A 13138-nucleotide genomic window follows, 5' to 3' on the forward strand; every position below is an offset into this window, starting at 1 on the left:
ATACTGGTGATCTGAACCTAGACAAGTCTTTTAGTCTTTGTATACTTTAGTTTCCTCCTCTATATAATGGGAATGAATACAGCATCTTGTGTGCAGAGTTGTTGAGAGGATCAGATGAATTTTAGTATGTAAGTGCTTTGCAAATCTTAAAGTACCATGTAAATGTTTATTATTATTATTATTATTATTATTGTCTTCCCAGATGAACATGAAATCAAATTGGATTGTCTTCTGGGAAGGCAAAATTTTGTATGTATTGACCTTGAGTGGCATGACAACTGAGAAAGAGAGAGGGAGAGAAGTCTTTTTCATGGGAAAGTTAGTATTTAATTAATCATCTTGCTCTCTAAATAGCAAAAGAAATTTAAAGTCAGGAAAAAAAACCATCCCATCTAGCTTCTCTTCTCTAGACTTTCTTTCCCAGTTATGTCTTCTTTTTCTTTTCTCCCCTGACACTTTAAAAGTCTTTAGCTTTCTTGATTTGAAATGGTCTTTAATAATTTACTGGTGAAATTTTACATTAATTTAATTTATTTAAAATTAAGAGAGAAAATACTTGCACTTATGGGACCAAGACCTGTAGAGATCAGAAAAGGTGACATTTCAGGTTCCAAAAGGTCATAGGGAGAATTTTTTTATTACCTTTTAAATGTATGAGTGTTCACCAGCTTCCAAGAGATTTGGATGACATGTCAACCTGGGGCATTTTCTTCCATCTTTGAAAGTCAAGCAACTTTATTTAAACTTGCAAGTGCACTGAGAGCTGGGAGACTCCCACCTTGTATCGTTTGTGTACAATTCAGTCAGCCATCCGAATCAGCTCCTTTAGAGTTGTTCTGGTCTATTGGGTAAGTGTGGATACATTTGTAAATGTTTAGATAATGGATTAAAGCCTAGTAGGCTGTAACATGTCTAAGGGGCTTTTCAGAGTTAAATTTTTGCCAGTGATAAGTCCCTCAAATATCAAATCTTTATTATTTTCCCTTTACCAGGATGAAACATTTGCATTTCCCTATACAGGTAGCTTACAACATCCCAACCTTAAAGACCTATCTCTTTGTTTGATTGTTTAGAGCTTATTAAGCACCAGGAATGCTGGATATATGGTCCAGAATGACTAATGGTACCCTCTCTCTCTTTTGGAAGCTTGTTTTTTAGGATGCCGACTTCCACAAGTGTAATCCTTTCTCTTCAGTAGAGCTGTTTTTTTTTTCTTTTTTTTTGTCTTAATGAATTTTATCTTCTGTCTTTATTACAATTTCTGTTACTTGTATTTCCTGTCATTTGGGTTGTCTTTTAAGAAGAGTTTTTAGGGCTTTTTTCCAAGGTAGGAGAAAACTAGTATCCTGGCCCATCTAAATGGGAAAGGTTCCCAGAAGGAAATGAGTTTTGGATGAGAGAAAAGATTAGACTTGGGAAATGGGGAGTAGACATTTATTCTGGACAAAGGGCAAAGAGTGGAAAGGGCTAAGTTTAAGAGAAAGCTTACTTAATAGAAATAAAGGGATTGGGCTTGAAAACAGAGGATCACAAAGTTGTTTTGTTTTTTAATTTTCTTCAGTATTTTGTTGAAAGTTCTATAGGATTGAAATTTATAGGTTAAGTTTTGGCTATGTACTATTAAATCTGAAGTTATTAATTCCCAAATACTGCATATTAAGATGGAACTTATAATAGCCCAAACTATTTTTCTGCTTGGAATATGGCAGTGATTGGGGGGAGAAGGAGGAAGAGAAGGAGGAGGAGGAAGAGGAGAGAAACAAAGTAAGAGATAAGTGCCATAGAAATCATTTTGTTTCACCAAGAGAGGTAAAACACCAAATAGTTTATCTGAGTCCTCTAAAATCCATCATGGATGTTTGCACTTTAGTTTGTCTTATGTATTGTCACTATGGATCTGAGCACAAGGTATCTAGAGGAAAAGATTGGCTTAGTCAGTGAACTGAAGAAAAGAAAGGAGCACATTTAACTTCATATCATAACAGCCTCTCTCAATTCAGCCAAGCTATTTTCAAGAACAGCCCTATTCTCTGTAAGGATTCACATTTTTCTCAGAATTTAAATTTTTCCAGCCACAAGCCACGTGAAGAAAATGTTTCTTTTTTTCTTTTTCCACTTATTAAGATTTAGTACTTAAGAAGTCTATTGTGCTAAAGTCTGTATTATTTAATAGGCCCAAAGAAAGGCCCTTTTCAGTTTTATCCATAGACACTTTGAGAATCATGAAGATCTGGTCAAAATATTGGAAGTTAGATCTACAAATGGGTTTGACTTGGTGCCAACTGGATTAGGAACCATTTTTACTTCCTCTCTCATTGTCCTACCCATCACTCCTGTTAAATATCAAATGCCATACAGATAATGGGAAAGAATAATGGAGCATGTCCAATGTTAGAATAATCAGGATGGTAAAGACACTAGAAATCATGTTACAAAAAAGAGCATTTGAAAGAACTGGGATGTTTAGCTTTACAGGAAAGTACAGCAGTGAGGCAGATGGAAAGGCCCAAAGACCAAGTAGAATGGTATTCAAGGAGAACCTGAATGACCATTTTCAAGGATAAAGAATCCACTAGAAAGGTAATTGCCTTAGATCAATGGTGTCAAACTCATATAGGAGACAATAAACCAATATATAAGGAACCCTGCCATATTGACTTTAAAAAGCACACATTAAAACTATCTATTTTCTATTGTATTTTTTATTGATTATTTCTCAATCATGTTTTAATTTTGTCCTTGACTTTTTTATTTGACATCTCTGGTCTTAGATGACCTTTGAACTCTCTTTTCTATAATTCCTTAATTTTCTTCTTTTGCTGTTGCTTAAATGGGCTTTATATCTCTAATCCTTATACTGGGCTCCCTAGATTAGAAACCAGTCTCTCTAGAGTATTTGGTCATTAATATCCATTCAATGTTTGGAGAATTTCCTTACTAACACAATTCAAGTTTTAAGAATAAATTTTTATCTAAGATTAAATCTCTTAACCTCTCTGAGGTATTTGTTGATAGGAGTCCAGAGACACATTTTGTAGGGATTATTGAGGTTCGAAGAGATAGAAATAAATTTGCCATGGTTGGAGAAATTGTTACTCTGAAAATGTCATGATATATCTCAATGAACTTAAAATATTGGCTCCTGGAAATTAAAATATTAGCCCACGGCCTGATGGAAGTAACAAGTATGTTATATTAAACTCAAGTAATTCAAGCATTAACTTAGCCAACTTTTACCACTAGAGAGAGAGTTTGCATTTTGTTTTATATTTTCTCCTAGAAAAAGCCTAAGAAAAAGGTACAAATACACCTCAAGTAGTCCCTTCCATACTGAATGACAACCTGCAAAAAATTTTTTTGGTTATCGGTCTATAATTTCAGCTTTGAAAATATGCTTGTTTCTTCTGAATTCAGAATCTTCCTTTCCTGAGGATATTAGATTGGGGTTTTATTGTTATTATAAATAAGCTCCAAGGTTTACCAATTATTTTTCTCATTTGGAGATTTTTGTGACATCATCTGTTTTGTGTTCAAATATTCATACGTACCATGTAGGATACAGAGTTGGTGAATGGTATGGTACAAACAGATGGGAATTTACTTATGAAATATTTTCTTTCCTTTTCTCTTCCCCTTTCTCCTTGCTCCCTCTCTAACTCTCTCATATTTGCTGCTTTGTTTAGTCTTTTAAAAAAAAGGGGGAATATAAATTAATTAATCCTCCTCCCCCATCTACCATACTCTTATAAAGCACTTACTCTTTGCACTCCATTGTGCGGATTAACACTGAAGATCACACTGCCCCTGCAAAAGAATTAGGGCTCCGATTGCCATCTATACTTTCTCAGATAATTAGTTAATAAAATCTATGCCCTTATCAAATATGTGACTATCTTAATATCAGGAGCTATAGGCAGTGTATTAAGACTGCACACCTCGCATTTAAAGATAAATGCATAAAGCACTGTTAAGATTAAAAATGATAAAGACTGATATAATAAGAGAAATTAGTACTTTAATTAAAACCATGGCCATGCTGGTAAAATATATATATGACTGCACTTATCTTTTAAATTTACCGCCGGAGCCCATCTTGTCCCTCTTGTACGCCAGCCAGCCACCCTGTAAAGCTCAGAAAAAGCTTTCTCTAGGCCCTCCTCCGAATTTAAATTGCCCCATATGTGGGGATGCTGGACATCCCCACGCCTTAAACCGGAAACCGGAAACCAATAGGGATCACAGGAAATGTAGTCTCAAAGTCCCCACGTGTCCATAGGGAGTCTGCTAGACACTTCCAAATAGCACTTCCCTGAATTCAAAACAAACAGCACTTATCAATGAGAGTATCATTAACAAATAAATATGATGCATTTCCGGAGCCTGGACTCTTAGCATTGGAGTGGAGCCAAAAGAATCTTCAATAGATAATAACTAATAAATTCATCACATTTACCTGTTAACTGTTTGGTAACTTTTACATTTTATGCAAAAATGGACTCTTCTGGCACTAAGAAAATTTAAATTTTTTAGACATTGAAACCATTAAAGTTTGGCCTTTTTATTTATCTAGCTGTTTTTTGGGGGTAACTCCAGGAACTTAAGATGAAACACTCCTAGGCTTTGAGCTTTCACTCAAACTCTACCCCTTGAATTCCTGTGAGATCTTGAGTAAGATATTTAGCTTCTCTGTGTCCTAGGTCTCTTATTAGTTGAAGCATGTAATGGTATTCCTCAATGTTTTATATCTATAAAGCTCTCTAAAAAGGCTTCCTGGTCATAAACTTGGTATAGTGTCTTTATTCAATTACCTGGCCTTATGGACACTTTCTCCTCCCCCCTCCCACCGCAATTCATCCTCCCAAATATTTACCCTATCAGGACTATTTAAAACAAAAACAAAAGACTAGTTCCTACTCTCCTCCAAAACAATCTTAATCATAAACTCACAACTTTAGAAAGGATGGAAGAGGTCATCTAATCATCTGAAAAAAAGAAACCAAAGCCTAAGAAAGATTAAAGAAGAGAACTTTTTTCCATTTCTTTTGTTTTCTAAAATTAATTTTTCTCACTAAACAAACATTGCTTTTTTCTCCCTATTTCTCCATTGGAAAAAGAAAAAAAAGAAAAACAAAATCTTGTAACGTAACATAGATGAGTAAACCAAATTCTCATATTCCAAAAGAAGGATTTGAATCCAAGTCCTCTGACTCCAAATCCAACTCTTAATATACTGCCTCCCCCAGAATGATGTTCCTTGCTTGAATTGAAAAGGTTCTTTTCAGAACCTGATATTTGCTGGGCCGTTTGAGACGTGGATTATAACTGCTTTCGAATGAAATATCTTATTGCCAGCTGTTGGAAAAATGGAGAGGGCAGATGAAGGAGAGAGGGGAAACCCTTGGGGAATGTGTACAGTAAATGCCAACTTGTAATTCCCAAAAGTTCCTGTGCTGCTTGAGACATAAAACCACCCCAAACTGTAGCAAATTGTTAGAGTTTAAAGTAGGTTTTCTCAGAACTTGGGGGTTTTGTTCCTGCCTTGCCTTTCTTCCCCTTTTCTCTCTTTTCCACCCTCCCCCACAGCTCACCAGTGCTGGAAAGGAAAGCTAGAACATCCATTTAGGCTTTGAAATGAATCCTCTGGCTTCGACTGGACTGAACTATGGCTTTAGCACTGGCTATCCAGGGTTTAATTAACATCACCTCCATACGTTTAGATAATTACTATTGCAACACAGTGGGACTTGTGGTACTTAAGGCCTCAGTCAGGGCATAATGTACTGGGCTGCCTCTCCTGCACGTGCCGGGCACTGGTCTAGCATTTCTTCACTCAGCAGGAAGCACCCATGCTGTGGTTTCAAATCTGCCCTGTAAGTATTGTACTGTAAAGTACCACATAATAAAAACAATCATAATTGCTAATGATGCTTGAATTATCCACACATCTAATGTCTCCATGGCTTCTTGGTTGTTGGGTCAAAAGGTACCCAGAACCCTGACCCTGGAAATATATTTCACATCTTGGGAAAGTTTCATTTCTCCTCAGCTCTTGCAAGCATGATATTGCTGAATGGAGCAGAATTTCTAAGGCTAGGTTTGTGGTATAGATTCTGATGGCTTCACAGGAGTTTGAGTCTCTAAGGACTGGTGCCAATAAATGTGAAAGAGACCAAGGTAGATTGGCATACTTTTCCATTTCCACCAGTATGAAAAAAAAAAAGATATAAATTAAGTCTAACCTTAAATGTATAATCTGTCCTTGGGAAGAAAAAAAAAAAGGATATAGCATCTTCAAGCTCTCAGCATCCCTTACGAGAAAAAATTGGTTCTAAGGGTCTCTGATCTTGTGTTTTAGTAAAATAGAACCGCACGGCTGAGTGACAGTTCTGATCTAAAGCATTTACGTTTAAGTTTTGATCTCTCTGCTTTTGATTAAAACTAATGAGCTCATTTAATTCAAAATGGGAATCTCTGATAAGAGAAATAAGGTTGATGTGATTGGATTAGAGGGGCAAATTAAACTCTTAGAGCAGAAGTTTGTGCTTATATAGTGTATTAAAAAGCTGTTGGCGTATTATGGCGTGTTAGATGATGAGAAAAATTTCATAGTAATTCATATTTAATCAGAAGAAATGAAAGTACTAAATATAACATGGCTCGGCTTCTCCCTCAAGTGATAAAGAGCTGTACATTTAAAATGACATCGGATTCCAGCTCTCTCAAACAAAAAAAAAATAGAAAAAAGAAAGAAAGAATGATAGAAAGATAGAAAAGAAAACCCTTAAGAGAGACACTAAAGAAAGGGACACTCTTTCCAGTGGTCTCATTACAACAGAATGGAAATGCCATAAATATGGCAAAGCATAGTCATAATAAGACAAGGACTCTACAAGAGGAACCCTGTATCACAAATATCTTCATTTTCAGTGTGTGACAGATCATATTCTTGCAACTCACTGCAACTTTCAAGCTCAAATTTGATGTAGGGAATGAAAAAATGAAGGCTTCTTTTCCTTAAAAAGGCAGGGTCTCTCTGTACACATTCATATGTATAAATGCCCTGTGTAAATATAGACACCATGTGTCTTTGTGTAAGTATATATGTATAAATCTATACATGTATGTGTATATGTATCTGTGTATACAGACTTAATGAGAGTTTTTTTAAAAAAACATGATTAATGAAGTCAAGAGATTATAGGATAAAGATTCCAGGTTCTGATGATTTTAAATGGCAGAGAATGCAATAATACACAGACACGTACAAAAATATGTTATTCCAAATGTATGGACATAGCTATATATATGTGTGTGTATAGGTATTATGGATATGGATATATATGTTTGTGTTATATCTGTAGTTATGAATATGGATAGAGACTGAGACAGAGGTAGAGAGAAACAGAGACAGATATAGATATAGACAAAGATAGATATAGATGTAGATACAGGTACAGATATAGATATATCGCTTCATTCCCAGCTGTTTAAAATCATTGTGACCTGGAATCTTCATGCTAAAATCTCTTGACTTTGTAAATCATTTTTCCCTACTCCCACTGGGGAAAATAAGACAAATATTATAGAATTCCTCAGAAAAATTTGGTGGAGGGAGAAGGTGATAACGGTTTAGTTACATTTTGGGGTATAAATTTGTACTTTTGAATTAACATTGCTTTAAGAAAAATAGAGAAAAGTTGAAATGTACATGTACAGCCTGTGAACACTTTTGAAGCAAATAAAAGTAACATGTCATAATAGGAGATGCATTGTGACTGGGAGACCAAGGGCAAGTTACTTAGCATCTCAGTGGCCTAGAGAGCTGTTGAGAATGTAGGTTGCAGATGCCATGCCAAATCGGCATTTGTTGAAGGTGTTTCTATAAAGGGAGATCTCTACTTAGACAGAAATTATAAATCTGGACCTAAAAGAAACAAAAAGTAATAGATTGCATTTGAAGACTGCTACGTCCATTTATGTTTGTTCATTTTAAAAAGGCCTGGGCCATATTTCTGGAATCAGATCATTGATCTAGGACTGAAAGGGACCTTAGAAGCCATTTAGTTTATGCTGTCTGCACAAAGACTTTGTAAGCTCAGCACCTCAGTAAATAGATCTCATTGAGGTGCAAACAAATGTGATCCATTCTATCTCCAGAAAATATGGATGGAAGGAAGAAGTCAATATCTTACTGGAAGTAGGGAACTAAAAGACAAAATTGTATTTTCTAATCAGAGCTAGGGAACAGAAGGGACTGAGAACTATAGGAGAGTTGCCAGTGGCAAACTGCTTACTATCTGGACTATATCTCTGTGCTTGAGTATGGGGCAATATAAGGAGCCCTAGTTCAGGATTCAGAGGTTGTTGTTCAGTTGTTTCAGTCGTGTTTGATGCTTCATGACCCCATTTGGGGTTTTCTTGGCAAGGATACTGGAGTGGTTTGCCATTTCCTTCTTTAGCTCATTTTACAGATGAGGAAATTGAAGCAAACAGGGTTAAGTGACATCCCCAGGGTCACACAGCTAGCAAGTGTTGGAGGCCAGATTTGAACTCAGGAAGATGAGTCTTCTTGACTCCAGGTCTGGTACTGTATCTGCTGTGCTACTTACTTGACTGCCCACTTAGTCAGAGGAACCAGGTTCAAATCCTGCCTTTGATGTTTATTACCTGTGTGACCTTGGGTAAGTTTATAAGCTCCTGAGACTCTAGTTCAGTGGTTCCTAAACTTTTTTTGGCTTACTGCCCCCTTTCCAAAAAAATATTACTTAGCACCCCTGGAAATTAATTTTTTTTAATTTTAATAGCAATTAATAGGAAAGATAAATGCACCTGTGGCCATCACTGCTCCACCTGGATTGCTGCAGTACCCACCAGGGGGCAGTGGCTCCCACTTTGGGAATCACTGCAGTTTCTCCTTCTATAAAATGAAGGGTTTAGATCAGTTGGCCTTTGAGGTTCCTTCTAAATGAACTATAAACCTTCTCATATTCAGATGACTCCCTGTGATTTTTTATACCACCAGTTGGAAAGATAAAAAGTGAGCCATCAGTTTATGCAAAATCAGTGCAGTAATTTATCCCCTTAAAACCAATTAATTGAATTTCAGAAAATAGTAGACACTCTCCCTGCCATACTGTCCATTTTATTGAGATACTCTATTGTTCTTAGTATTTGCAAGCAGGCAAAGAAAACAAAATAGAAGAAACTTTCAGGAAAAATTCTGACAGGTCCCTTTTCTCCCTCTTTACCATTGCTGTCTGGATCCTGGTTACTTTCATAGATCAGCAGGTCCCTGTTTTTCTTAAAGGCCCTGAGAATTAGCATGACAGTCAATCCAGAACTATCAAAGCCTTAACTAACAGCAATTATTTCTTTGTTTTTTTAACCCTATCTAGGATGTCACAGAAAGTAATGAGTTAATAGGTTGGAAATTTTCATGATAGAACCTGAAAAAGTTATTCTTTATACATATATATATTTTTTTTGCAAAGTAAACATTTTCTAAATGAGGTAAATTGATTACAACACTCTTAAACATCCATCAGTCATTTATTTTTAGTGAGCTCAAGGATCGCACCTGAGAAATAGCTCAGAGGAGATGTGTACAAATCTAAATCATGTGTGTATGTATTTTTGTATTCCTCAGTGGAATCAACAAGCCCCAGTCTACTAACCACTGACAACACCCTTGAGCGCTCCTTTTTCATCCGAATGAAATCGACTCTGACCAAGCGCGGAGTTCACATCAAATCGTCAGGATATAAGGTAAGCCTGGCTCCAGATTAAGAGACATTTCTATCTCTAGTCAATCCTATGTCATCTGCGGTTGGGTTTTCTTGCTGTTGTGGATACATTTTATATGCCGGTCTTGAACGGCACAAAAGCTTTTTTAATTACACTTCATCCTCCCTTTGGGGACTCATTAGACTAGTCAGTCTCACTTCAGCCTTTTCTGTTATATTGAAGTGCCCCATGTAATGCCCTTTCTTAAAACACTTCTCTATGATAGTCTCAATACTATAGAGAATAATGGGAGTTCAATTTGACAGAGAAGGTAAGCTCAATTAATATAATTCTTTTAGGTCATTGCTAAAAACCCGCTGCTCGTGGGAGGAGTCCAATTCCCACCGTCTACTTCTCTTACCACTTTGGCCTTTTTAAAATAAATGTTTGATGGATGCCTTCTTTTTCACTTTGCCCTACTCCAAGCTAACAGACCCCTTCCCTCATAACAAACTGTTCCTAAGCAAAACAAATCAACATATTGGCCACATCTGACAATATATTCCTCATCACGCACCTAGAGTCTACCACTTTTCTATCGAGAGGCCTCTCATTTCCTCATACAGTAAAGAAACAAGCTCTACAAAGAAAGGTTTGCTATGCTAATAGCAGCATAGTGCTCTAGTGAGTCACTAGGGCTCGTTGGCTAAAACACTTTGCATGAACTTGTGTGCATGAACACCCACACACATAACAAAGATAATTATCTGGGAGTTGGAAAATGCATTTTGAAACTATTAATAAACATTCCACAAAAGCTCATAGTTTGCTGTTGAACTCTGTTCGATAAACTTATAAACTTCAGATGAGACCTCCACTATTGTGGCAAATGCATGTAAAGTCATAGTGATCATTCTTATCATTTTAAGGTTAAGAATAGGAGGATTCTGAGCTTAGGAAATTCAGACGTTGCAGTTACCATAGCAACATAAACTGAGCCTACCTAAATACCTATGAAATTTATGAGATGCCTTTGGCAACTTGAACGGTATCTATTTTGACAACACCTTCACTGGTATCTTGCATTTTAGAGGTCAGATAGGAAGTTCCATTGGATGGATGTGCCCAGTGTCATCGTTCTCAGTTTCAGAATTTGATGACTATGAATACCTCACTTCTATAAGTGCAAGCTAGCATAATGAGACATTTTACATTTAACAGATCATTATTGTCAGGAATTAAGATTTACTGTACAAGACTCAGAATCTGGCGCTATCCACAAACTTTGGAAGATGATGAAAGAGAGGGAAAAGCAATGGGTTTCATATATGGTTAGAACTTTGCTTTTAACAGGGTATTCTAAAAATGGGCTGGCATATGTAAGACAGTCATAATCTCTAACTGACTGAAATTTAACATGAGGGCAACCTTATTTTCTGATCAACTCAACTAGCTGTAGCTTTTGCAGACATAACCATAGAATTTCATTTTGCTTTGGGAAGAATGATGTGGAATTTTTTCCCTTTGATGATGACTTACTTCTGCCCAAGTTTAAATTTTTAACAGTAATGAGTTTAAAATTGTGTACAAATAAATAAATTAGTGTTATTGAGAAGTGTTGTGAGGGCAGGAAACATGCACTGTTTTTCTTTCAACAAGACAGTATCCCATCAGTGACTTTCCATTTTGTGACTCTTATCCATGTCTTTTCAGTAAGTTGCCACAGGAAGTATATCCAAAGTTCCTATAGATTTCTTAGCACTGTGGGATACCTATCTGTGGGGAGTGAAGGCTGTCCCTTGAGTGACTGATCCATTGTTTTGGCCAATAAAACATTCTCTGTGAATTATAATGTGTAAAACTGAAACATTGCACAACTAAGACTGGAAACATATGGGAGATTCTCCATGATCTCTTCTATCATGAAGTGAGAGAATTTCTTTTAATGTCCCAAATCCATCCTGATAGTTGGAACTTTCCTAAGATTACTTCAAAGATTTTCAGTGTCTTGTCTTGTTATTCTGAAAATTATATCATTCCCTCGCCCATTTTTACAGAGAAACTTAAGGCATTTTTTCTCTTGAGAATCATATAAATATCCACCCCCTCCCCCCATTGAATTCCCTCTTTCCCCTCATTCCCATTGGAAAATGTCCTTCATTAATTAACCTGATTTGGCAGTTAGTAGCAGGGTTGGTGGGGCCACACTGACATGGCACAGCTAAATAACATTGCTATTTATCTGTTCATTCTCAGTAAGTAAATCTAGGGGCATATAAAACATTCAAATAAAACTGGTAATCACCCTGCCACCAGATAGTAAACACAAATAAAAAGAAACAACGATGATAATTTCTCTGTGCTCACTACAATTTATTGCCCCTGCACTCTAAGATTAAAAAAAAATTTTCTTCTTAGTTAAAGAGACAAGATGTTTAGCATTATCCTGTGAGAATAGTTTTTGTCTTCCGATTTTACTAGGGGACTTCCCAGATTTAGAGTCTTTCTCTTTCCTCTTCGTCCCTTTTCTGCCCTTTTCTTCCCTCTATTTCTGTTCTTAGTAATGTTAGTTTCATTTTCCAAGGAACTTAGGGAGAGGGGCAGGGAGAAGAAGCTCCCTCACCAATGTCTCATCTCCTAATTTTAGTGAGAAGTTCAACATTTTAAAGTTAATATGTTCTTCCCTCTCCTCAATTAACCGTGTATTCAGTCTTTTCACAAAGTATCACACTTCTGTCTCCAAAGTGTTGTATAATTAATTACTATAGCTAATTCTTTCATCTGTATCCTTGAACTTGTTCCATCTCATCTTCTGTAGAACTTTGCTAGAGCAACCTTCTACCCTTTCATATATCTTCAATCTCTCCTTCTCCATTGATTCCTTCTCCTCTACATAAGTCTATAGGATTTATTACAGATGGGAGAGAGCTTTATAATCAATCCCCTCATTTTTCATATGAAGAATCCAAGTTTCAGAGTTTAAATGACCAGTTCGTGGTTATGTAGCCAGTAGTGTCAAAGACAGAATTTGAATCTCTTTACTCCAAATCATGTGTTTCAACTACAGCATGTTGCTTCTACAAATATGTTTGAGTACATCTAGACTTTTAAAAAATAAAGAAGCAGCTTTCCTTTGTACCTTCCTATCCAGCTGTCATCAGTGGCCTTCTAATTAACTAAACTCATTGGCATTGGTTCCTTCTTCATTCTTCTTGATTTCTCAACAGGATGCCATTATTGCCCATACACTCAATCTAAATTCTCTTTCATCTTTTCACTTTAAAGATGCCACATTTTACTGGTTCTCAAAATGATCATCATTGTCTTGTTGTAAGAATAGTGGGATACAAACTCTTTATCCTAATCCTGAGTCATTGAAGCATGTCATCCTTGGTTGTCATCCCTTCCTTTTCTA

At 36.3% G+C, this 13138-nt stretch overlaps 1 protein-coding gene across 1 annotated transcript in view; it reads left to right on the plus strand.

Moving 5' to 3' along the window:
* Positions 1-13138, plus strand: part of NPAS3 (neuronal PAS domain protein 3) — a 1019383-nt gene that overhangs the window by 916442 nt on the left and 89803 nt on the right. The window contains exon 7 of the mRNA XM_044660006.1: positions 9647-9765. Coding sequence (XP_044515941.1) covers positions 9647-9765 — 119 coding nt within the window. The remainder of the gene's footprint in view (positions 1-9646; positions 9766-13138) is intronic.

This window comes from Gracilinanus agilis, chromosome 2 (genome assembly GCF_016433145.1).
Source record: "Gracilinanus agilis isolate LMUSP501 chromosome 2, AgileGrace, whole genome shotgun sequence".
In the NCBI taxonomy this organism is placed as follows: domain Eukaryota; kingdom Metazoa; phylum Chordata; class Mammalia; order Didelphimorphia; family Didelphidae; genus Gracilinanus; species Gracilinanus agilis.